General features: G+C 43.0%; 2 protein-coding genes across 3 annotated transcripts; both read left to right on the top strand.

Moving 5' to 3' along the window:
* Positions 1 to 1,893: 1,893 nt before the first annotated feature.
* ube2j1 (ubiquitin-conjugating enzyme E2, J1) lies at positions 1,894 to 16,768 on the top strand. Its single transcript, XM_031581444.2, has 7 exons — positions 1,894 to 1,990; positions 2,147 to 2,278; positions 2,864 to 2,948; positions 4,179 to 4,284; positions 12,270 to 12,399; positions 12,732 to 12,860; positions 15,451 to 16,768. The coding sequence occupies exons 1-7, from the start codon at positions 1,931 to 1,933 to the stop codon at positions 15,754 to 15,756; spliced, it is 948 nt and encodes a 315-aa protein (XP_031437304.1). The 5' UTR covers positions 1,894 to 1,930; the 3' UTR covers positions 15,757 to 16,768.
* A 93-nt stretch (positions 16,769 to 16,861) lies between these two features.
* Positions 16,862 to 26,981, top strand: LOC105894864 (gamma-aminobutyric acid receptor subunit rho-2-like). 2 transcript variants are annotated; one of them, XM_012821417.3, is made up of 9 exons: positions 16,862 to 17,358; positions 18,177 to 18,283; positions 23,133 to 23,200; positions 24,779 to 25,002; positions 25,148 to 25,230; positions 25,409 to 25,549; positions 25,652 to 25,804; positions 25,985 to 26,193; positions 26,416 to 26,981. In XM_012821417.3, the coding sequence occupies exons 1-9, from the start codon at positions 17,234 to 17,236 to the stop codon at positions 26,722 to 26,724; spliced, it is 1,419 nt and encodes a 472-aa protein (XP_012676871.2). In that variant the 5' UTR covers positions 16,862 to 17,233; the 3' UTR covers positions 26,725 to 26,981. The 2 variants fall into 2 exon arrangements, with proteins under 2 accessions (XP_012676871.2, XP_031437303.1); XM_031581443.2 differs by having other exon boundaries at positions 26,413 to 26,981.
* The last annotated feature ends 7 nt before the right edge of the window (positions 26,982 to 26,988 follow it).

The following is a 26,988-nucleotide window of genomic DNA, read 5'->3' as shown; positions in this document are numbered from 1 at the left end:
AACAAAAAAAAAACTACTGCACAGGAAGTATTAGTCCTTACAAGAACAAAAAGCAAAAATAGTCTAGTAGTCGGTAAATGTAATGATTAACATTTTATGGCCTTAGCATGGAATGCCCAATATAGCACTATATTCTGTATTTTGTAGGTCAGTTTGTGATTACTCATTGGCAAAACATTAACAGTTCCACCCAACACTCTCTGATAGGCCTACATGCCACAACATGAAAGTCTTCTCACTGTCTTTGCCCCCTCCGGCTATCAAATGAGTTCTGCTGGGCCTGGTACCGGGAGCAGTCCCCGACTAATTAACAGTTAATCACATTCATCTGCTCCATGTGCAGCCCCATGCAGGGCTGGAAGGCAAACGTGTGCTTTCTGCACCCTCTTCATCAGGCTGCCGCTGGCTTTATTGTAGGTCATGATTGGAGTGGAGAGAGTTTGAGATTCAGATTCGTGCCCCCCCCCCCTGAAATGATCCTGCTCTCCCACATCTTTGAGTTCAGTCCGTCATCACAGAGCTCGCTTCTGCTCTCCTCCACAGCTGTTTGGGATTTCACACACTCTCTTGACATCTCCTCCCTCTCTGACACTCCACAATCACAGATCTCCACTTCAGCACAATGTCCAGCCACGGGCACAGGCTGATGGAACACGTGCCCTGAGAAACGCGTGTGTGTGTGTGTGTGTGTGTGTGTGTGTGTGTGTGTGTGTGTGTGTGTGTGTGTGTGTGTGTGTGTCTGACATCTGAGGGTCTTTCTTTCCTCTCTGTCTTACTCTAAGAAGAATAAGTGGACTCCTTCTCTTTTTGTACTGTATCAATTTGTACAATTGGATTCCAAAGCAATTTTCCTTACAGGAATGGGTTTGTCATGCTCACACTTTTTCCAATTATTTTCCAATTTGAACCGAGTGGGACGGCCCGATGACAAACCTCCAGCTCAGTGGCTCCTGCTTCCTGTTACAGACGAGAGCGCTGGCTGGATTCTGTTCACACTACAAAGTAGCTCCTCTCTTGTCTGAAACCCTGGAAAAATCGTGATTTCAGTCTTCAATAAAGTACGGGGAGTGAAGATTTTCTGTTTTCCGGTGTTCTGTGAAACAGGCACTTCTCTTTTAAGAGCGCAGAAACGGGCAAGGTTGAGGCGGGCTGTTGAACACCAGCCTGAACACCAGGCATGTCACAGAGCTTTCTAGCGTTGCATCATAGCTGCGGGGGTGAACAGCATGTGGGATAAGTATGGTTGAGAGGGAGTGGGTGGGTGGGTGTGGGATCCCCCAGCCATGCGGAGGCATGCTGCATCTGCTCAGATTAAAGATGGTTCTGTTAATGCACAAGGGTTAAGATAAACAGATGTTCTCTGCTGATGCCTGTCACGTGCCATTCTTAAGACTGCCAAGGGAAGTCATTGACCTTAGCATCTTAAAAGTGAAAGCTGAGGTGGGGGAGGGGTGGGGGAGCCACCTAAGCCACTGCTAAGAGCTGTTTGTCTCGAGGATGACATGATTGCTTTGCTTCTCTCTAAATTAATGGACATGCTGTGATGATGGTAGCAGTCATAATGTTAAGTTGGGTCATTAGAGAATCAATGATTCAGAACTCTTCAGCTGCATTGTAAACAGATATGACGAGCATGTAGATGTTTCAGCAAGGAGTAAGTGTGTGTGTGTGTGTGTGTGTTGACTATGTGGCACATGGTATTTTGTCCAGTGCTTCATGCTCTGTCTGTCTGTATTAATGTTGAGTCACCAGCTGCTGTGCTCTTTCAGGCTCATAAGTGTTGCTCCAGTGGTCAGGCTGATGATTGGTGTGGGGGAGGGATGGAGAGGTTACCAGGGAGACCGGTGTGACTGACCAGCACATCCACGCACCTCTCCTCTTCTCTCTCTAACAGTCTTCTCTTCTGTGTCAATCAGCTGTGAAGCGCCTGATGAAGGAGGCGGCAGAACTCCGAGAGCCTACAGAGCATTACCACGCTCAGCCACTAGAGGTGAGGTAGAGCATAGAGCCTGTCTGTTACCTTCTCCCCCAGACTTAAGGAAAGTCAGCGCCTCTCCAGCAAGAAAGAAATCTCTAGCACCATTTGAGAACACTTGAGCCCAGGTGTTGAAACTGAAACGTCTGATCTTGACTGCTCCATCTCTAGGATAATCTCTTTGAGTGGCACTTCTCTGTGCGAGGACCACCGGACTCAGACTTTGATGGTGGAGTCTACCATGGTAGGATTGTGCTGCCCCCGGAGTACCCCATGAAGCCCCCTAGCATCATACTGCTCACGGTAAGATCCTGTCAAAGAGGGTTGCCTTCTCATTAAGAAACCATTCCCTGAGTTCCAGCTAATCTTCCCATCACTGACAAGGAACAGTATGTGACACAAACACATAATTTGATATGACACCACACACAGATCAAAGGGTAACAGCAAGATTCTTTGACACCAGCCTTCCTCGTACGTCTTCTTTTTAAATTCAATTTTAAAATACAGTATGACAAAGGCATCTCGGGGACTTTTAATGATTTATCAATCAGTGCTTCTCAATTAATTATACACATTCCTTTGTGAAATCAGTCATTTTAAAATGTAAGTATTCTACAAGGATATGTTGGGTTTACTGTTTTGATGTCACAAGGGTGTGGTGATTTAAAGTGAGTCTGTCACCCCTTTCACATCAACCCCCACCTTTTGTACCATTCTGTCTTTGCAGAGATTGTTTGTCATTAGAGCTTCCTCCTTTGTGCTGCTCAGCTTGATCTGAGGACGTGCCGTCATCACGAGAGCACATATTCTTTGGTGGCACCCTCAGTCTCTGACTGCTATGTTGTAACTTTTTGAAAGAAACCTTGAAACTCTGTTCCATTACAGGCCAATGGCAGGTTTGAGGTGGGGAAGAAGATCTGTCTCAGCATCTCTGGCCATCACCCCGAGACCTGGCAGCCCTCCTGGAGCAGTACGTATGTCCTCACAACCAAGACCCACCACCACACACATAGTCAACGTGTGTCTCTCATATTCCATCCACAGCTTGTAAAACGCTTGTAGCCACTGTGCTGTACTGTACATCCATAGTCCTCCACATTTATCAAACACTTCACATCATCAAGTGATTCCGTTTCCAGCTGCACATGTACACAAACACACCAGCTCTTTTCTTCTCCTACTTCAGCTTCCATGCTATACTTAGCATCTTGACTCTTTGCCTTGGGGAACGGAGACGCGCAGGAAGGATTAGGGCCCGTTTGAATTTAAATGAAAGGAGTATGCAAATGTTATTTGCCTCAGCGTTTATATTTGCCTGATTGTTCTATCAGTGTTTTCCCCCAATTTGAGAGCTTAGAGTTGCAAGGGAATGAAAGCTGGACTCCACAGCAGAACTAACTCAATAAGCAAAGTGTCACTCCACATCGAGCTTGGGCACGCCTGTCTAATTCCCTCCCCAAAGCTCTCGGTCGCGGCTGTCTTAGTGCCATATTTCTCACATTTACTCTCTGCTTTTAGTCATAGCCAAAGACTTTAGCTTTTTTTGTTCTTGTTTTCAACAAAGAATCCTCTGCTATTTATACCTGTAAAACACAACAGTGCATCTACCTAACTTCCTACGTACAGAATTTGTGCTACTGTCATTGTAGCTGATATTTGACGTTAGGCAGTTGTTGCTTTTTCATTTTTCGAATTTAAATTTCTGATGTTTGGGTGCATACACATCAATTACGTCAGTGACATGTACAGTATTTGACAGTAGTATTTATTGTAAACTGTGCTAAGCTGAAGAAAGCAATCAGGTTTCATGTTGTATTTCATGCCAGGGTAATATGTGACAAAGCATGTACACTACCTGCAAAACACCCCCCTTTGTTTATTTACCCCTGAGGGAACACACTAATAGGGCTATTTTTATTAAAAAAAGTAGGTAAATCTTTCATTCTAAGACCCATTAGACAAAGGGTTGAAGATCAGGTGTGAGTGTTTGCAGGTAGTGATGGGGATGTGAGGGACTGGTGTAAATGCATGTAAATGGTTTACAGTGGAGTGAAAACAGAAATGCCATCAGTCACGCATGTTATTTAGCCACCGTTCTCCTCTGCAGCCGTAGAGCCTGAACTTGTGAACCTGTGCTGTTGTTTATGTGTTTATCCATCTTGTGTCATCATTGTTTTTGTTTCTTTTCTCTCCCTTTCAGTACGGACTGCGCTAATAGCTATAATCGGATTTATGCCAACCAAAGGAGAGGGCGCAATAGGATCTCTTGATTATACCCCAGAGGAGAGGAGAGCCCTCGCCAAAAAGTATGATTTTGCAGCATTAATGTCCTCACTCCTCCCTCCCCCTCTCAAAGCTGCTTGCACATCTACACAAGGTTAGGCCAGGGAGATCCATGCCTGAGGTGCAGTAAGAAGAAGCTTAGCTCTCATGTAGAAATGATTTTCACTCCCTGTGTCATGTCCACCCAATAGTTATTTATGATCTGGGAATGTCATGTGTGGGTCCTTTCCCAGGGCTTGGCTGTATAAAACACTGAACAAACAAGACTGAACTTCAGTGTAGTCAGTGTTTCAAACTAACCAGTTCATATTTTTTTTGTAGAATTCGTTAAATTAAATTGCTCTCAAGTTCAGTATACTTTCTCTTATTAACGGCTCATATTTCTGTTCGGCCCTGGTGTGTAGAATTATTTATATTCAGACCCACGCTGAGATATGAGTCTTTGTCTGCTGCTTGTCAGGTTTAGCAGAGGTTGATGAAGCTGTGGTAAGACCAGGGCTGTGGTGCTTTTCCTCTCACACCTGAGTCATCGCACAGCCCTCAGGCCCACAGAAGATCCTCTGGGAAACTTTCATTACGAACTGAAAATGGAAGTCACTGACCGTTGCGTGTCACCACATGTTTTCTTTGTATTTGAAATAGATTGAAGCCTTGATTAGATAGAACTTCTGGAGAAGCGTGACGCCTCACCCATTAACACGTAAGGATGTGGGCTCTTCACCAACTGCCACTCTCATTAACACATGAAGATTGGAAGTGACAGAAGGAACTCGCTCCTCTCTATAAATATACACTCACTTATCTGCCGTAGAAAAGTGCCTTTTTCCCAGCGCGAAGGCTGTGCTTGAGACAGCACTTCGCTCCTAGTCTCATCTCTGTGCCTTTGTGCTCCTGGTAATTGTGAGCGCTGTCACTCACTGCGCGCCTCCCAGCCCGCGCACAGCACGACGCCCAATCCATATTTTCACTCTGACGTTCCTCTCTGTCAGTTCAGAAACAAAGTCGTGCTGAAATGTGGGCCGGCCGGGCGGGCGGGCGGCCGTACACACACTGCACGCCTTTGGAGTGCTCAAGGGTGCCCGACTGGCAACTCCACCGGAATGACATTTCTCAAAAGAGGAGATCTAATCTGAACAAGTGGACAGTGTGTGGTGTGGTTGGTGTGAAAGATCCAAAAAACACTTCACAACAGTTTCTTTAAGGTTTGCTACAATGCTCCCTCATATCTGTTATTGTTACTGAACTCACAACACATTCATTTTAACAACATATTGATGTTCAGTTTTATGGAACGGGGTCAACAGTGACATATCGAAACCCCCCCAAAGTTTGACATTACTATTCATCAATAGCATAGACTTCATCATCAAGATTTGTATAATAGGTTACTGGTTTGGTCTGTTGTGGATGTAAGAGATTATATAACTTATTTTGTACATGGTGCTTGAACTTCTTAAAAGCTCAGTGTCTTAGCTCAATTACTCCAGTGGCTCCAAACCTCAGGAATGCAAAGAAATACACCACAAGTCTAACCAAATAGATCAGATCAACTGTTTTATGACCGTATGTAACCACGGTTTCAGTTCAGCACACAGCAGAGGGCGGTTTAAGGTTTACGTCATACCTGAACTCTTACCTGAACATGGGTCATCCGCTCTGTGAGCTTATGAATGGAGCAGTGTGCCTTACATCACAACAAGTGCCATGGCAACAGAGAGCTCAGCACCAAAATTCTCTACCCAGCACCCAATAACGCACACAGAGTCAGGCCAGGAACTCAGTCTGAACCCAATAACGCACACAGAGTCAGGCCAGGAACTCAGTCTGAACCCAATAACGCACACAGAGTCAGGCCAGGAACTCAGTCTGAACCCAATAACGCACAGAGTCGGGCCAGGAACTCAGTCTGATAGACTGATACTGATCAATATAGATAGTGGGCCATATACATGATAGTACACACTGTCAGATCTGCTGTTAAGGGCAAATACCATCATGGTAGCCCCTTTTCTTATTCATAAACAGGCATGAAAATCCCTCACCTTTCGGCGAAATTCGCCGTTTTGAAACCAAAATAGGTGACCTACGTGAATCGTGTAGATTCGATGAGAATTTTTTTGGGGGGGGGTAGGTATTCATATTCAGTTAACTGCGAACAGGTGCGCGTGCCAGAAGGGAGTGCGAGATTCAGTGAATTGCGAACAGGTGCGCGTGCCAGAAGGGAGCGCTAGTGCATGGAAATATTAACGCGAAGTTGCCTTGTTGCATCACCAGTGCAGACCACCATTAGAAGCTGAAAGCACGCCTGCTGAAGAAGAGAAAAGGTCGAGGCTGAGACGTGGCAAAACAGCGAAAGCGGGCCATGAAGACACTGGTCGTTCAGGCAAAGAAGAAAAAATGATCTGGTTCTGAAAGTATTACGAACTGTAATGTAAATTGTTATCTTTGCCAATAAAATGTATTAAAATGAGGGCTGTCAAAGTTAACGCGTTAATCTATCAGATTATTGTGGCCAAGATTAATGCGATCAAATATTTTAAGGCAGTTAACGCAACTTTGTTTACTTCCGATGTGCATTGACACATGACACGAAACCGCCGCGTGCCTGCAGTCAGGAATAGGAGAGACCGAGAAGGTAGTTGAAGATGGAGAGAGCAGAGGGATTGTTGGGCGGAAAGTTTCTGTTTAAGAGTGAAAATGAGGGAACAACCGACAAAACTAAAGTTGTATGTAGCATTTGTCAAGCTGAATTTAGCTATCACCTTAATGCAAAGCACCCGACAGAAAGCAGTCCCAGGTTAGATGGTCGCCAACCCACAATCCACGACTTCACTAGGAAAATAACTAGACCAGTCCGTGAAAAGGTTACCAACGCTTAAAGCCCGAATTATAGATCTGCGTCGGTGTCCGTCCGGACACATAGCCACGCCTTGGCAACACCCTTCCCCGTGGTGGAACGCCCATCCGAGCCCATCCGAGCCCTTCGGAGAGCTGGACGGACACCGACGTGCACCTCTCGATTTTTTTAACTTTTTCGGATACGAACGGATAGCGACGGATACCCCCTTGGCTGTGATTGGTCCGCTAACGAAATCATTTCCTAACGACATCATTTCCGGAATCTCACATTTCCTGTTTCATTCCCTATCTGTTCCTATTCTGTTATAGAGTGTGGATCAGCCGAATATTTCTGTCCGAGCCCGGCCTGCGTCCGACAGAGTAGTGCCCAAGCCAGACAGCCATTCAAATATATTGTCGGAATCCAACCAGACATAGTCAATGTCTCAACTGTTCATACTAATGACACATTTACGTATGTTTTTTATGAATAGCCTGTAGACCGTCTCACAAGCTTCTTCTAGTTGATTATGAACAAACATAACTGAAGAGGTCTGAAGATATTTCTGAAACACTTATAAGGACGCTCAAATGACCGCGAATTCATAGGAGAGAATACTATCCCATTCTCACAGGAGACATCACAGCAATCGGAGCATATTTGTCAAACGCGATAAAAGATAGCCCTGCTCTGAAATATTCCCATTCCATACTGAATATTCTGTTTAGATCAAAGGTTTGTTTTTCGACACCGTGATATTTCAGATGATGGAACAGTTGAAATGAATGCTCATATACAAAAGCTAACCTTAACGTGAAGTGGAGTTAACTTGCAGCCAACACCATTGCATTACAAACCCTAACACACACACATAATGAGAAAGTAGGCTTATTACACCTGGCGATTATCTCGCCTTTAATCTACCATCTTTGAATAATGTAACTTATAAACACGTCGTTTTAAAGCGCTGTGGTCGTCCTGAAAAGATGTGTCAATAAATGAATTTAATCCATAGAATCCACGTTGACTTCACTACTTATTAAGATATGGTAACAAATCACGGAAGTGTGGAATATTTGTTATGGCTTTTAATTAAACACTAAACACAATACAATGTCAAAATGGCACGGGCTTTATGCCCTGCTACAAGTTATCACGAACAGACTGTGCTACCGTCACACACCTGTATAAACTCCGTCCCAACACAGAACAACGACATGCAATTAGAACAGTAAGGAACATTGTTAAAGAACATTGTTGGGCGCTGCATCATAGACATGTATATATGTCTATGCGCTGCATCACATCGAGAAAAGTATGTGCCCGCCGCACGGCATTATGGGGCGACTATGCCAAGTTAAATATGGAATGTTCAATGCCTTATCGCGCTGACTTGTCCCAGCCCTACCCCAGCCCGACAGCAAGTAAAATATTTAGTCCGAACCCCAATGAGTCAATGTCTCAACTGTTCATACTACTGACACATTTACATACGTTTCTTAAGAATAGCCTGCCTTTATTAAACTCGAGCATCAACAGATGAATGATAAATGCACTGGCTCACACAAACAAGCCCCGTTAAACGCACAAGCGCGCACAAAAGGGATATAAGCATATTGAAATGAATTATTCACATTGCAAGAACGGAATGAAATGGCCTACACATTACACACGCTATGCATCTGATATGCCTAAATAAAACTCACGTTATATGCTACACCAGAAGAGGCGCGAATAAAACAAGTCTTACCATTGAAGATTATCTTTTTTCTTGAAAAATGTAAGTACACGGACACATTCCTTATAAAAGTATCTACATAGTCCAACCATCAATGTTTAATCCATGTTGTGGAGAAAGAGGATGGCATCAATCATATTTCATTAAAGCTTCACACTTCTTACATTGGACATATCAAACAGCCTCATTAGAATCCGCATAGAATATGATGCCATCCGACAGAAATATCTCCATAGGCCTACAGTAAATTTCCCCTCGAGTGTCGTTTTAAACTCTCCAGATGACAGTTTCTTTTTTTAAAAAACTTTAAGTGCACAAAGTTTGTTATAAAACGATCTACATAGTCCAACAATCGAGGTCTAATCCATTTACATTTAGTCATTTAGCCGACGCTTTTGTACAGGGGAGAAGCATGTGAAGCAAACACGTTTACTTGACTACTTATTAAGATATTTAAATATGGAATATTCAATGCCTTGACTACTAAGCAGAAATATCTCCATACAGTAGATTCCCCCTCGTTTTGTATTGTTTTAAACTCTCCAGATGACAGTTTATTTTTTAACTTATTCCCTGATACCAGTTTGCCTCCTGTAATCGCGTTGTCACAGCTAGGACATAAAAAAATCCCCGCACACAAGAAGGCTATTATCCTAAATGTGATTTATTTTAGTCTCAAAAACGAACTTCTCCATCACGTGAGGCAGACACGTTGACTTGACTACTTATTAAGATATTTAAATATGGAATGTTCAATGCCTTATCACGCTTATGTTTGAAAGCCATTGTTTTCAGCTTGCAGGTGCTTTTGCCTCTGGCCCAGTTTGTCGGTTTTGACGTTCATCTCTCTCCCCCAACCATCCAGGTTTAATAAATCCGTGTTGACTACTAAGCAGAAATATCTCCATACAGTAGATTCCCCCTCGTTTTGTATTCTTTTAAACTCTCCAGATGACAGTTTATTTTTAACTTCTTCCCTGATACCAGTTTGCCTCCTGTAATCACGTTGTCACAGATATTTCTTTGCCCAGTCAGCTTGTTGGTCTTGACGTTCAGATGTTGCGCCTAAACTATCATATCGTCTCGTCACATGATCAAATAGAGACTTGACATTGGACAACAGCATACATATTACCCAGCAATCATCATTACAAATCTGAATATGACAAAAAATACCAAAGAAAATGAGATAGTATTCATTTCATTGAATCGTTTTTAATAGTTTCTATAGTGTATGTAAGATAAGCATATCATTTTGTTATAGATTGCTACTATTTTTCACACAAATAATACCTACCGTGATGGAGATAAGTTTGCCTTTTCAAGTGAATATATAGCGTTAGACAGACTATTCATTGTAATGTAGTGTGTCTCAAAGACCCATGTGACTACACCTGTAGCTCTTGATGACATGAGGGCTGGGAGGAGGGAGTTAAACAATCGACGAATTCTATCACTCAAAGAGGTTGCGTAGTAGCTCGTCTGTGACCAAAAAACCGCTGCTCCACCCACTGTTCTGGCGGTGAATTGTTTTCAACACCCACAGCCGTCGAAGAAGTATAAATCAAAAACAGTACGTCCGAATCATCCGTCCGAATCTGTTTCCCCGCCCATCCGTAAAACGGACGGACACCGACGCAGATCTATAATTCGGGCTTTACGCAGTTTAGATTGCCGGTGACTGTCGGCCCATCAACATAGTTGAGGACGGTGGGCTGTCTGAGGTGATTCGAGTTGCTTCAGGGGACAATTCTTACGATTTATCGTTGTATGACGGCGAGAGAGCACGAAAAATTCAGCTCCTCGAACAAGCTGCCAGCCTCGCCCTTACTGTTGACAACTGGACGTCAGTCAGAAATGACAATTACCTGGGTGTCACAGTTCATTTTATTGACAATGTATGGAAATTGAGATATTTTGCATTGGAAGTAAAAAAAAAAAAACATTCGCGAAATACAGCGGAGGACTGTGCAGAGGAATTCATCGACGTCTCAAACAGATGGGAGATAAGTGGCAAACTGACCACTTTAGGCACTGATAGTGCCCGTATTATGTTGGCAGCTGCTAGGCTACTTCCATTTTACCATCTACCCTGCGCGGCGCACAGTCTGTACCTGGCTGGCACTTTTTAGCTATGAGTTATAGGCCTGAGCCTCTTTGAAAACACAGTTCTGCGTGTAGTTTTGTGTTTAAAAAAAATACAATTAAACAACAGTGTCTAAAATACACGCTGTCTGAAAGTGATTACTCGTTAATTTATAAGATTTAGTGTTTAGAAGTCAAACCAACTTTTAATCGCGATTAATTTAGATTAATGAATTTCAAAATGTGAGATGAATTAGTTAATTTTTTTGTCTCTATTGACAGCCCTAATTAAAATCTGAATTACATAACATTGTATTGGCTTTCAATCATGATGGAAGAGTAGACAAGTTAAGTTACAGCATGTCCACCATCTCTTGTGGGGGCTATGCATTAAGCCATTTGTGGTGCCCTTACCACATTGTGCCTCTTATACTGTATGTTAGACCCAGTGACATCAGTGCATAATACTTAGTAAGGAGGCCATAATAATTTTGGACTCATGGCTGAAGTTAAGTTTCTCCAGCTCTCCCCAGGTTGGCAAAAAAAGCCTCTCAAAATGCATCAGATTGATGCTTTAAAATATGGAATATTAAAAATTTTCTTACGGGGGAGCATGCCCCCGGACCCCACTGGAGGGGTAATATCCTTCTCACCTTTTTCACCCCTGACCCGTTTTCATGCCTGCATAAATGTGAATCAGAAGTGAACAAGCAGTTTTACAGTTTGGCTGACAGGTAGCTATATTAGATTTTCTTTCCTAGTAGTCATGTTTAGGCATTCTTTTGTGAACGTAGCAGGTGTACGATCGACTCAGTTTATTAGTCATGTGAAAGGAAGTTTAAATCTGTTTGAACTGAGCATCATTTTACAGAAGCAAGTTTGTTTGTTTTTTCATTGTAAAATATGTTTGTTTATATTTTCCATATACCAACAGTATATTTCTTTGATGTTCATTTAGCTTTCTGTAGCATTGACACCCATACAGACCAAGTGTTAGCATAAACATTGGGATACATTGATATTACCTCACTTCCTTTTGCAGTCATCTGAAACAGCAGATAATCATACTATTGTAATCGACTGTCACTAATAGCTGCAATGGGGATGAATGAGTCTAAATCGCCATGGCACAGATTCTGCATGGTGGTTTTATGTATCTGGCATGAGATACAGGCAGGTTGAATTTCAGCCCAGTGTTTGGGGGTTGGGACTGTCGTAATTGTAGCGTAGTGTTGCGGTGCAACATCAGGCTGTCACCAAGACGATTTTGGGGGATGGGCTGGAAAATTACGTGTTTTTTTGGTTTTAACGAAGCCACCTGTGTGTCTGTGTCTTCTCCCCGTCAGGTCTCAGGACTTCTGCTGTGAGGTGTGTGGCTGCACCATGCAGTCGGCCCTCCTGGCTCTGTCCCCCAACAGCACCCCCCGCCCAGAGGACCACGAAGCCAAAGAACTCGCACAGCAGATCAGCTTTAAGGTACACACCCAAAACCCACAGATCCCCAGACTCCGGCTGGGTTCACTCTGATGCAAGACGAGGGGCTCAGACTCACTGCCTCAGCACAACCCTGACCTTTCCTCCCCTCCCGTGCCAGACATCCTACCTCTTCTGCGATTAATCATAATCAGATTAAATACGTCTGCATGTTTTCCTGAATTTTTATTTTTTTTTAATTTCTTTCCCTTTGCATGCACTCAGTGCAGAAAAGCTATTAAACCAAACTGTGTATCTGGGTAATCTGCAGCATCTCCCTTGACAAGAGCCATAGTACATTGTGGGTGACAGCAGTGGGTTGTGTGTCCCTGCAGGCTGAAGCCAGCGTGTCCAGTAAAGCTGGGCAGAGCAGTGGGGCTGAGAGCCAAGCCGCCTCCAACAGCCAGGAGGAGGAATCCTCTTCAGACAGCCAGGCCAGTGTGGGGCCACCACAAACCCCCGAGGTAAGGAGAAGAGGAGAGGAGAGAAGAGAAGACACACTCACACACGGAGCTTGGCTTTTTATATATAGTCATCCCACAGGGAGAAGCAAGCGCAAGAAAATGGAGATTCATATCACATATATATTTTGAATAGTACATACCCTTAGCTACTCAATTCTACAGTATTTGGCAAGTGGCTGGAGCAGTCAGGCGCAATGGAACAACTCTGACTACAACTGTGTGTGCATAGTTGTCTCTGCTGTTCTTAAAAGTGCCATCAAATTAGAACAAAGTTAATTGTTCTAGCAGTTTATCTGCACTGCAGGGGTCTTTGTTCCCGAGGGGGTGGTATTAGGGGGAAATATGGCGCTGTTGTTATCTCCATAATTTGTCTCATCTCTCATAGTGCTTTATGTAATAGACAGCCCTCTGATTCCCCAGCACCTCAGTCTTTTGCTCCAAAACGAGTTGAATGGTTCAAACACAGGCAGGACAGAAAGGGCCAGCATTGGGCCAGACCAGGGCCAGCATTGGGCCAGACCAGGGCCAGCATTGAGGCAGACCAGGGCCAGCATTGGGCCAGACCATGGCCAGAGACAGACCTGTGGATCAGTCGGAACTGATGTTTTTTGCACTCAATGCAGCCAGTATACGAGCTTGAGTGACTTGTATTGTATTCCTGCTGGCCACAGTGAGTGATATAACTGAGGGACTGCCAGATTTGTGCAGATTGCAGAGGGGGTAAGAATTGTGCTCCATTCTAGCAAGAGCCATTCACACAAGCCTTCTCTCTAAAAACTGGAGATAAGGACAAAAGAGTGTAAACAGTGGGAGCTCATCTATCCGATGCTGACTGTGTAGTGCAGGGCTGAAGAAAGGTCTCAGATGAGCCGACCCCTCCTCTTCCTCCTCCTCTGTCCCCAGCTGACGCTGACGCCAGCAGGCTTACGGCTTTCTCCCTTTCTTGATTTTGTTGTTATTTACTACTTCCCCTACTCGCCGCCATGCCTCCATGATGCCGCTGCCTCCAGCCCTTCTGTAATTAGAGGGCCAGCTCCTCTTGCTCTGTTTAGTCATCATGTTCCTATCTGCTTGAAGAAACTCTCCAGCTCGCAGAGAATCGAAGCGTTTGGAAGAGGAATGGCTCAAAGTGGCATGCTACGGTTCATGCAGTGTTCTGTATCCGCCGTCTCCTACCTAGAGGGTTTGCCGAGAGTTCTCAGATGCTCTCTCAGAACTTCTTGCTAAAGCGCCATGGAGAAAAAAACGCAACCAGTTCTAGCTGAAGCAGTCATGCAACTGAAGTAGCTGCTGGTCTTTAGAAATGGATTATAATGTACTTCCAGGATACGGCCCCATTGACTCCCTACATATCCTATTTCACATTTTTAAGTAACAGTAAATACATTTGCGTAAATTCTATACAAGTTTATAATCTTTTGATAGGTTTCACATTTGCAACATTGACTGATGAGCCACAACATTATGACCAATCACAGATGAAACCAATAATGTTGATTAGCTTTTATGAACAGCGTGTGTCAAGGTCTGGGGTAGACTGTAAGCAGAGAGCCTGTTTTTGTATTTGACATGCTGGATGTGGGAGAAAGGCCTAAGGGTGACACTTTGACAAGGGCTGAATTGTTCCGAGTGGATGAGCGGGTTTTCTCCCCAATGGTAAAGCCTGCCGGGCGCTCTTGGTCAGCAGTGATGAGTACCTACTGAAAGTGAACTGAGGGGGAATCATGATCTCAGTCAAACACAACAGCAGTGAATGATAGACCGTCTGCTCTGAACTGATAAAGGTGCAGCAGCGGCACACTTTGCTGAAAATTCTATTGATGTTTACAGAGAAATATGTCTCCGTTTGATTGGACATCATCCCACATATATGATGTTTACAGGAGGAGTATGTCTCCGTTTGATTGGACATCATCCCACATGTATGATGTTTACAGGAGGAGTATGTCTCTGTTTGATTGGGCATCACATCATCCCACATATATGATGTTTACAGAGGAGTATGTCTCCGTTTGATTGGACATCATCCCACACGTATGATGTTTACAGAGGAGTATGTCTCTGTTTGATTGGGCATCACATCATCCCACATATATGATGTTTACAGGAGGAGTATGTCTTTGTTTTATTGGGCGTCATCCAACATGTATGATGTTTTTGCTGTTCACAGTACAACATGCTGTATACCCATTTACCAGAAAAGTAGAAACCCCTGTTAAATAGCACTTAAAGTTTTAACTTATTATTACCTGTATAATGTTTAGAATTTAGTCAAAACATGTATAGCCCAGACACTTTCATTTAATTTCCCTCATCCGTGTGTAATGATGTCATTCCGCTCTTGAGTACAGACTAGTAAAAGGACTCATGGCAATGTAGCTTCATAATGAGTGAAATTAGCTAGCTAGCCAAATGATATCTTTTTATCCAGCTCACTGTATATTAGAGACATGTGTATGATTGAATAGGATGTATGACCTGGTGATTATAAGAGCTACTATTGGGGACTGGAATATTCTTGGAGGTTTTACTGGACATAAGCGGAGTGAAAATGTATAGTACTAAATAGTGTCCCTTGTGTGTCCCACAGACAGAGGAGTCTAGTCCAGCCAGCGGTGAGGAGGTGCCCGTCTCCACCCTCGTGCCCCCTGTGGCCCCTAGCAACAGCAGCTCCCGCTCCTTGAGTCCCCGTCAGCGGCGTGCTCAGCAGCAGGGCCAGGAGCAGCCGCCCCGTCGCCCCGCATTCCCAGCATTCCCTGCAGCACCCCAGGCACCCGCTGATGGCAGCCATACTGGCTCTGTGGTGCTGATCGTGCTGCTCACACTGGCTCTCACTGCACTCATCTTCCGTAGGGTCTATCTGGCCAATGACTATAAGTTTGACTATGAGCTGTGACGACATTTGAACACACACACACACACACACAAAAAACACAAACGCACAGATACATTGCCCATGTCACTCAACCCAGTATAACTGACACTGCCTAGGTATCAGCAAGACTGACACTGTTCCTGCCAGTTAAGAGACAAAAAGATGTCTTCTGCCATGGCCCTGTATGGGGCAGAGTCTGTGGCAGTCCTGGGGGACTTCTCTGTGTAACCACAGAAGGTTTCCTCAGTAGTGTTGGCGTCTTTGCATTCCTGAAGTTTGGAGTCACAGCAGTAATTGAGCAGAGACATTGAGTTTTTAAGAAGTCCAAGTACCATGTAGAACATAAGTTATATCATATTTTACATCCACATCAGACAAGGAAGCAAACCAGCAACCTATTATACAAATCTAGATATATCTGCAACATAAGTACCTTACCAAAGGATAAAGTCTATGCTATTGATGTATTGTGATGTAAAACTTTGGGGGTTTTCTGTATGTCACTGTTTAAATTGACATCTTAGTTTAGAACTTAATTACAAATCATCAGATGTTAATTTACATTTTAATTCACATGTTGTGCATTGTTTTGTGCTGCTTGGGAACAGCATATACCAATTTATGTATCTCGTAGGTTAAGTCAATTATTTACGTCATAAAGTCAGTCCAAAGCTCTACTCTACTTGTGAGGGTAATTGGCATGTATGTTTAAAATACCAATTCCTACAGTACTGTAAGACTTAAAGTTTTAGCAAGATGGATCATTATTACAAGAGAAATGTTCAATAGAATGGTCCTCTTGGATGTCATGGGGAAGGTCATTTACGATGAAATTATGTGTTATTCTTTTTTCTGTTTTTAAGTCGGGTTTATTTTGGTAATGAGTGTAACAACCACATCATGCTTTTACAGCTGAAAAATGAGTGGCCAGTGGCAGATAGCATGTGACTAATGTGACTACTAGTTTCTTCAAAACTTCAAGGAGAAAACAGACTGAAAATAAATAGCCTATCTGGGCAGTGACAACAATGGACATCATCATGAATGGATTCTTTTTTTTAAATAATTGCTGATTGGTCATGCATGTTGATGTTAAGTAAGTGGTGCTATCAGTTATAATTTATAATGTAGGCAGTTATTTCATTAATTTGCTTTAATGTGCCTCGAAACTTGCGAATCTCATATTCATTACGTCAGTTGGTGCCATTAGAAAGGTTTCCCTGTAGTGCAGTCCCGCTATCCAGAGATTACACAACTGCAGACGGCACGCAAGTGCGAGCAAGTGAAACTCGGGCAGACAGCGTTTAGTCTCACAGTAAAGCTAACTTAGCAGTCCATCTTTGCCAGTAAATCAGTCGTAATAGATCTTTAATTCCTCAATGCACATCGTAACGCCTGGATGTCCTGGAAGGATAGCATATTACTATGCACAAACCATTGCATACATGGATTAATCGGGTTCTGCCACTTTTTGAAGGACTGTTAATGTTACTACACGATGACTTGTTTTCCAAAATTGGCGATTTTACTTTTCTACCTGATTGTTGTCGGAGAAGCCAGCAAGGAAAAAAGTAGTAGACTGAGACGGTGGCTTGGAGCAGCGGAACCTCACAAGCATGGCACGTAAGTAGGCTTCTGAAATGATATGGACCAGTATCTCAACTTCCTAAAGTAGCCTGTAACATATTGATGAGGCTTGTGCATCCTCAGGTTTGCAGGTAGATCAGATTGAATTGTTGATTGAGCCTGAAGCCATGGTATTAAAGCGTTACACGATTACAAGACAGTGCGTCTTGCGTTCTAAAACTGCCGTGCTTAGGAGGGCGCACCAATGTTAAAGCACAGGCAACATAACCTTGTTGGTCTGTGCATGTATTTATCTCATTCAGTTATCCGAGGATTACGCGAAAAGGTTAATAACATTACAAACATGATTCCTCTATCAATTAGGCCCACTTATTTTATCCGCGTGTGCACTGCAGATGCCAGCTCCAAAGTAGACTTCACCAAGTGGTAGCCTACTCCAACACTTTTGAAGGAAAAGTCTAACTAAATTACAAGCTAATGTTAGAATGTGCGTTTGAATAGTACATCATAGTAATTCAATATCACCATGAAATTACACTGGTAAACACCTGTCCAGTGGTGCGTTTCACGAAAGCGTCGTTGAGCAACTGCCATAGTTAAATGATAGAGAGACGATCATTTGGTCACTATCTCTCTACGGTTACCCAACGAAACGCAGTCCAGATGCGAAGCGCAATGTACGGAGCTACCAGCTCTAAGAATAATTGATGAAAAAGTCACCCATCTAATTGATAGATTTGGTGAAAAGGCTTGTTATGTGTGAGGTCAGATTACCTGTTGGGATTTTTTTTTTTTTTAAATGTTCTATGTTTAATTTGACATATTCAGTCACTATCCACTTGTTAAAATTTCAGCCTTCTGTCAAAAAAGATGGTTGATGGAACCAAGAACCGCAAAGTCAAAACGGATCAGCTACTTCGAGTGGACGACCATGATTTTACCATGAGACCAGCTTTTGCAGGTAGGCCTCATTTATCAACAAACAATAATTCATGGAACAAATGTAGGTATTCCATAGAACTGTTATGGCAATGGCATATAATAGCCAACGTTACAACTCTATATATTAAACCATCATTATTCAAACCATCATTAGGACCATGATGAATGAGCAGGTTATTTGACTGTAGGACATCATGTTACAGTTTGTATTTCTCCAAAACTAATGAAGCATAAAACCCTCAATCAGTGTAGTACATATAGTACATGTCAGCACTTCTAGCTGAGGTAAAAGCAGTTTTCACTGTATCTAACATTGTTCTTTGCAGGAAACATCCAAGCATAGTTTTCATTCAACTTTTGTTAAAGCATTGCTGTGCTGCTTGTGTGTACTCACTATGGGATTTAAATCGAATTCAGAACTTCAGTGACTGTTTAGACAGATATACAGATGGGCGGACTGAAGATACAATATTTCAATTTTTCTTAAGTGTATGTGTGTCTATCTGTCTGACTGTCTGTCCAAAAAAAATGGCAACCTAAAAAGGCTTTATTGTCTGCACAACCCTAACAATAACAAACCGACTTAGCAGGGGGGAGCTGCCATTTTAAGCAAATGGGGCAGTTTCTGGTAGACACCACACCAGCTGTGTTTTCTGCCCTCTTTAAACAGTGCAGACGAGCAGTGTTACTAATGAAAGCCTCTTACTGGGAAGCTTCACGCTTCCAGAAGGTATCGCTATCGCAGGGAACATGCCAGTGTGTCAGCAGGAGCTCCCATGAGAGGGGTGGCACACAATCCCCCAAATCCCACTGCTGGAGCTCAGCATTGTCCTTTTTACACCCAGGAAATCTTTGTATGCTACCTTGTTATCATAATGCTTTTCAGAAATAGGAAGAAAAAATGTTTGGCTCTTTTGTTGAAATGAAGATATGCTGGTCCTTCCCCTTCTGCCCAGTACCTGCAGACACAAATAATAACATTTGGGAAGTTGGTGGAGATGATTGATGATCACAATGGTAAAATTGTAGGTACGTGATCTTTGAGCTAGATCTCCTCCCATTTATTGAGATTTCAGTATAGGGCTTATAAAGGATGTGGCCACAGCAGTGATATCAACAGTTAAGTGAGAGCTACTTTTGAAGATGTCTGACATGAGAAGTGAGGAGAAATCAGCCTGGCTTAGGGCGGACATGTGTCTGCTCTGCTTCAGCATTATCCTCAACCCATTTGTGTCCGATACTGTATTTCAAAACACAGACACTTGAGGCCCTCATTTCGCTGTCAGGAAACTGGCAATGAGCAACGTCCGCCGCACATTTAATCATTTGACAAAATCATTTTGAGCAAGATCCGAAGCACAAACATGGGTGGGTCAGCGCAATGCCACACGCCACGCAACAGCTTCAGTTCATGCGTGGCGGACTTTGATCGTTGCTTTGCTCATTGCCTCTCAATGAAATTTGGGCCCTTGGACTACCTGGAAATATACCATACCATACCATATATATAAGGGGAAAAATAGCCAATTCCTCAAGTAAATGTATACTTCAATAATTATTGTGTAACTTCAAAACACATCCTGTAAAAGCATCCTCTCAATGAGCCTGGTTTCATGAGGCAGCAGCAGTCAAATGCAACGCCACAGGTTTAATCTGTCCACAGAGAACCAGTGATGGATTTAGCTTTGCTAATCCTGCTAAGGGAGAGCAGTGTGCAAGAGCGAGTGTAACAGATAGGGCTTTCTTTATTTAACCGGGCCCAGGTTCCCCTGGCTGCCTGCTGCACTTTTGATGGATGCGACCAGAGATGCTCTGTAAGGTTTTTCCTAAAGAACCTGTCTGGCAGATTGACAGAGATTTAGACCACAGATTTAGCTCTTTCATTGTCTGGATTGCCATCCCGTTATATACTCATATTGTTATTTCTGGATTGCCATCACTTTATATACTCATATTGTTATTTCTGGATTACCATCACTTTATATACTCATATTGTTATTTCTGGATTACCATTACTTTATATACTCATATTGTTATTTCTGGATTGCCATCTCTTTATATACTCATATTGTTATTTTTGGATTGCCATCTCTTTATATACTCATATTGTTATTTCTGGATTACCATCACTTTATATACTCATATTGTTATTTCTGGTGCACAGATTCCTGAATGGTTTTTAGCACTCATTGCACTGAAATGTACATTACCACGAATATACAGATTAATCGTGTTGATGATCCCCAAAACAAGCAAATGATGTAAAAAAAAAATTGTGGCACAGGTACTATTAAACCTTATTTACTATGAAACATAAAGGTCTTCTGTAGGTTAACTAATTTGTTAGCATCAAAACGCTTCTAGCATTAATTCAGAAAGGACAGGACAGAGGGACAGGAAGTGATACGGTGAGGGATGGGAAATGGCCGCTGGCTGGATTCAAAAGTGTGTCCCCACGGGCACTGAGACTGAATAGGGGATAGCGATACTGTCGATTGCATCATGGCTCCCCCTTGTCTTGAACATTTTGGCAGTGCCCATTGAAAGGTTTGGTCAGGCCATCTGGGGAGAGCTGGCTGAGCTTTGGTGACTTGGGGAGATTAAACTGATGGAGTTTTTTGATGACCAAATGGATTAACTTCACAACAATCTTCTGACCTGTGTGGCCTGCTGACAGCTGTTAACCAGCCAGACAGACAGACAGTATCGCCTCCCAGACAAGCAGACGTGGAACATGGACTATATTGTGCATTATACTAATTAAAGAGAAATAGGAAGTGCATTGGTCAAAACCATATAATATGAATATCATTGTTTTTGCATTAATGAACATAGTTGTATGTATACATGCACATGTATAGCATTCTTCAACCAGGTTCTCTCTCTCTATCTCTCTCTCTCTCTCTCTCTCTCTCTCTCTCTCTCTCTCTGTGTGTGTGTGTGTGAGAGAGATTAGATTTTCTGCCTAGCTCTAGTGATGAGGGCAGTAATGTGTCATGAATTTCATGCAGATTCTGAGTGTTCAAATAGAATATCCTGAGTAGAAACGCCTAAAATTCGCATAAAACAAGAAATTAATTTGCTGGATTAAATCCCGATTCGCATAGTTTCAAATGTGAATAATGTTGATGAAAACAGGTTTATCTGTATCAAAGTGGGGATTTGATTGCATGTTTCCATGAAAGTCACCCTAAGCAACCTGAAGTTCAGGACGCACAGCTGTTCACAACTCCTGTAATGAGGAGATTGTGGCATAACACCGCTCACACTCACAGACTCACATAACACAGATCACACTCACACACTCACACACACAGACTCACACTCACAGACTCACATAACACATAACACTCACACACACAGACTCACACTCACAGACTCACACAACACCGCTCACACTCACACACTCACACAACACCGCTCACACTCACAAGACTCACACAACACCGCTCACACTCACAGACTCACATAACACAGCTCACACTCACAGACTCGATTTCCTTTCAACGAAAGCAACATTTTCATGAATACACTTAAAAGTTGTGAATGAGTTGTATGGACACCCAGCTACTAGTGTTTTGAAGGTTCTGAAAAACTTGAAATTTAATGAACTGAATTAGAGCCTCCTAGGTACTGTAGGTGGGGTTTACTTTGTTCGGAAATTAGCATCACCACTTCAATAAAACGTTTCTGTCCTCAGTTAAGAGTCACAGCCACTGATCTCACCACAGCAGATGAGGAAAGGGAGTGCATTCACTTCTTCTTTCTTCCATGGCACTGCCTTACGTATCTTGTGTTCTCATTTCTTTAATCCAGAGGTTTGTCCCTTCCCAGGGGCAGCAGACCTTTGCCCTGGTAGGTGGGGGGGGGGGGGGGGGGGGGGGGGGGGGGGGGGTGTGAGCCACCAGGCCAGCTCCATCTGGTGCCACCCCCTCTGGCAGGGCTGATAGATGGCATATGGTGTGTGGAAGGATGAGAGGGCACACAGCTGGCAGCAGAGGATGAGTTAATATCCTGCTTGCCAGGTAACAGGCAAACGAATAGAAGGCTTTTGCTCTCTGTTACATAAGCAGGCACGGAGCCTGGCACCAAGGCATAACAGATTAGGAGGAGAGGCCTACGTGCAATGACAGCGATCACAGGTCAAAGATGATATCTCATAACAAAGGGGACTTGAGGATTCCGCATTGTGTGACGATACGTAACAGCAGCTGTTGAAGAATAAAAATGAATGTTTTGCCTTTGTAGTCTGACTGCATGTCGCTGCCTGTGTGAAAATGTGGACTGCGATTAAGAGTACAACATTGTATTTGCATGGATGCTCGTGGTGATCAAAGTCATAACACAAAAGAGATAATGAGTGTGGGGCACATCTTGTGTGGTAAAAAATGGAAAATCTCCATATCAGTGACTGGAGGGGCACAGAGAATTTATGAACACTGTCCCATGGCTCGAGCCGATACAGTGTTACGCTTTTGATCTTAGTCCTACCAGAGTGTATATGTGAAACTTCTCAATTGAGATTTCCATGTAAAGTACAGAGGCTTGATTACTTCTCAGTGTCTTCCAGCTAGAAAGCCTCTTTTCTCTTTTCTCCTATTATAAAATGCTTATATCCAAAAGAAAATGAACAATGCCTTCACTTCCTGTTTAACTAACTAATGTCAAAATGTAGCCTTTAGTTCCATTGGTCTAGTTTTAAAATGCTGAAATGGATATAAAATGTTAAAAATAAAGAATATTAATTTCTCATGATCGAGCAAGAAAGAGTTAGCTATATCTTTCAAAGCAAAACGTCTACAGCTATGCAAAGGCATATAGTCCACATGTACTACGTGAGGCTGTTCCTCATTGTGTTTGTTCCTTAGGTCCTGCTGTGCCCGTGGGGGTCGATGTTCAGGTGGAGAGTTTGGACAGTATTTCTGAAGTAGACATGGTAAGTGGGTCACACGAATAAGTTCTTTTCAGATGTAGAGTAGATCATGTTTTCTTTTCACATCGGAAACTCCGGCAGCATGTGCACACGCTGTGGTAATATGATTAAAGTGCCCTTCTGTCAGAAATCGGGACTAAAATGGTCATTAGGGTGTTGTGTAAGCTGATGTTTAGGAGGGCAACTGAGGATTTGTTGAATTTCAGTATGAGCCTGTTAAATCAACTAACATTAATGCCAAATGTAAAATAAATGCTATTAGTTAATTTATGACCTTGCTGACATTGTTCAGATGATGCTTTTCACATTATCTGCCCATATCTGTATTGTGATAGTGTAGAATTATGGTAATCAGTCTGCTTCTAAATGAGCATCTTTGCTACCCTGGTGCTATTTTATGCTTTTATTTTCAAGCGATCATATAATGTTATTAACAGCACTAAGCTAGACTGCTTTGATTGTATTGGTCCCAATTTTGACAAGCTGTGTGGATTTATAGTTATGTAATGTTGTGAGTGGAGAGAGGGGATGATCTGCTTAGGTGATGAAGGGACGCCACTGTTGTCACTAGGAGCATGCTCAGTCAGACAGCAGCGTTTGGAGTCTCAGCCTGAGACGGCCCGCCCACGGAGTGCCATAGACCATCTCATCCGCGTGCAACCATGGCCACTGCTCTGAAAACGTGTCATCAGCCATCAGTTTCTTTCATGCTAGTCTGTACAGTTGAACCGGTTGCTTTTTAAAATAGTACAAATGAGCAAAGATTCCATTGTTTCTGGAAGTTTTTCCCATTCACGCATCTAACTAGCAATCTGGATTTCGCCTGCTTTTCTAAGGCGGAAAGGTTGCACTGCTTCTTCTCACATCATTTGGCCCAATTTGGCTCAGACCGTAGACAGAGTGCACTTCACGTGCGATCTGATCCTACATACATGTTGTACGCATGTTTTTATGCGCACCTCGCAAGGAAATTACGCCTAAAACTTGCGGTAACATGTGAGTACATCTGCGCCTATGTGAGATCTGACTCATCCTGAAATGAGTCTACCTGAAGTCAATGTATGTAATGTATGGTACAATAGACACTAGTCATTTACAGCTCTCATAAACACGCACAAGGTAGTTAAAGTGGTACTGTGTTGTTTTTTTCTTTTCATTTTAAGCATGTTTTGTAGGTAGCTACTTTTCAACATTGTCAAGTTAAAATAGATTTTGGTTCAACTTTGTGAGGAGATGAGTCTGAGTCTATTCATGTAGGCCAGTATTGTGTTCATGGTACGACACCTTGCAATATATATCACAGAAATACATTAGTTATCAATGTTTGTTATGTTTGATCGGTGCCAACTGTGTTATTGCTGATTTATGTAAGGGATGTCTGTTGAAGTTTATTTGCTAGTTATAGACATACATATAAAATATAAATAAATCTTTATTGCTTCATTTGAAAACGGATTAATCAGTCCTCTGTAAGCAGCTGGTAGGTTTTTGCTTGTGATTTTTTTCTACCACCATTAAGAGGGAATAGGTCTGTAACTGTGGAAGTGCAACTGTACTGAAAGCTTCCCATATGTGCTCCAGGACTTCACCATGACCCTGTACCTGCGGCACTACTGGAAAGATGAGCGCCTGTCCTTCCCCAGCACAACAAACAAGAGCATGACCTTTGATGGACGACTAGTGAAGAAGATTTGGGTGCCTGATGTGTTCTTTGTCCACTCTAAGAGGTCCTTCATCCATGACACTACCACAGACAATATTATGCTGAGAGTTTACCCCGATGGCCATGTCCTCTACAGCCTGAGGTAAGGAGGCTCCATCAGAAATGAACAAGTCAGTGTTAACACAGGGTGTATTTTAAGTCAGTGTTAACACAGGGTGTATTTTAAGTCAGTGCTTCTTGGTTTGTTGTTTGTTTTGGTTTGCTTCTTATGATGTGTTTGTACGCAGGGTGACCGTAACAGCTGCCTGTAACATGGACTTCAGTCGATTCCCTCTGGATTCCCAGACGTGTACACTGGAGCTCGAGAGCTGTGAGTCTCCTCTCTCGTCTGACACCCACTCTACAATTCATGTAAACAAGTCAAAAAGAAACTGTTCTGTTGGAATCAGAATCAGAGGAAGAGAATAATCCGTAGACAGTGTACTGAACTGATCATGTGGAATACTTAATGACTAGTTCTGTTTGGATCTGCTGTGTGTGCTTCCCAGATGCCTACACAGATGAAGACCTCATGCTCTACTGGAAGAGTGGCAACGACTCTCTGAGCACAGACGACAAGATCTCTCTGTCTCAGTTTCTCATCCAACAGTTCCACACCACGTCCAGGCTTGCCTTCTACAGCAGTACAGGTCATTTTCTTTCTCCTTTAGTGTAATCCTCAGTTTCTGTACCTTTAGGCTTCACAACATTCTGTTTCATCTATGGTCTTCAATCCGTCTTCATCCCTACAGGCTGGTACAATCGCCTGTTCATCAACTTCACCTTGCGTCGTCACATCTTCTTCTTCCTGCTCCAGACCTACTTCCCTGCCACCCTAATGGTCATGTTATCGTGGGTGTCCTTCTGGATCGACCGACGGGCAGTCCCCGCCAGAGTGTCTTTAGGTGGGATTCATTTGTTTATGTCTCAGCCTGGCTAAGGTTGCTGGCGTTCTTCTCCGTGTGTCTACCTCTGTCAAGAAAAGCTACCTGAATACAGAATGTCTTAACATGTAAGAAAACAATATGATGTCATGATCTAAACCTTGTTGGTGAAATGGTGTGTCTTTTTGTCCTGTGTTCCAGGAATCACCACGGTGCTCACGATGTCCACCATCATCACTGGAGTGAACGCCTCAATGCCTCGGGTCTCCTACATCAAAGCTGTGGACATTTACCTGTGGGTCAGCTTTGTGTTTGTGTTTCTGTCTGTACTTGAGTATGCGGCTGTCAACTACCTGACTACGGTGAAGGACGGAAAAGACCGGAAGCTAAGAGAGAAGGCCAAGCAACAGGTAAGAGCATCTTTTTTATTAAGACTCAACCTTAAGCTTACCCTTAACCTTCCCCTTCCACATTAACCCTACATTCTGTCATTATTAAGCTCAACATAGACAACGTTGACCTTAGACACTTGAGAGGATTATTTTAGCATCAGCTGAGTAATTGACACTTTCAGTGAAGGCTCATTGTCTGTGTTGTCTTGTTCTTGTTCTGTGTTCCTATGTGTGCAGCAGTCCCTACCATGTAGCTGTGGCATGTCCCACACCAGGACCATGATGCTGGACGGGACCTACAGCGAGGCCGACACCAACAGCCTGGCGGGCTACACCAGAGCCCCCAATATGGCTGAAGACCCCCCAGAGAAGCAGGAGCGAATGGTGGTTCACCTTTCCCTGGACAATGAATACACTGGAACAAAGAAAAAGAGATTTCGGAGCTTCCGTATCATTCAGAATACCCATGCCATCGACACCTTGTCCCGCATGATATTCCCCGGAGCCTATATCATCTTTAACCTCATTTACTGGTGTGTGTACTGCTAGGCCTTGTTCTGGATCAAGGTTCAAAAGGTGTTGGGACCACCAACCATTGCTTAGGTGACTGTATGTAAAGAGTATCTGCAAATGAGAAATGCACAAGCTTATGGAAAGATGTTCAAACTGAGCACCTTAAACAGCACACAACATGACATATCCAAGGCGACAGAAATAAGCATTCAATATGGTTTATTATTACTGAATTGTAAACTTCTGTAATAGATGAGCTAATTGGAGCAAATTATTTGATTTTATTTTTCAAGAGGGCTT

Source organism: Clupea harengus, chromosome 15 (assembly GCF_900700415.2).
Source record: "Clupea harengus chromosome 15, Ch_v2.0.2, whole genome shotgun sequence".
NCBI classification, from domain to species: Eukaryota; Metazoa; Chordata; class Actinopteri; order Clupeiformes; family Clupeidae; genus Clupea; species Clupea harengus.
Note: the sequence above shows the minus strand (reverse complement) of the source record. Positions and strands in the feature narration are given on the sequence as shown.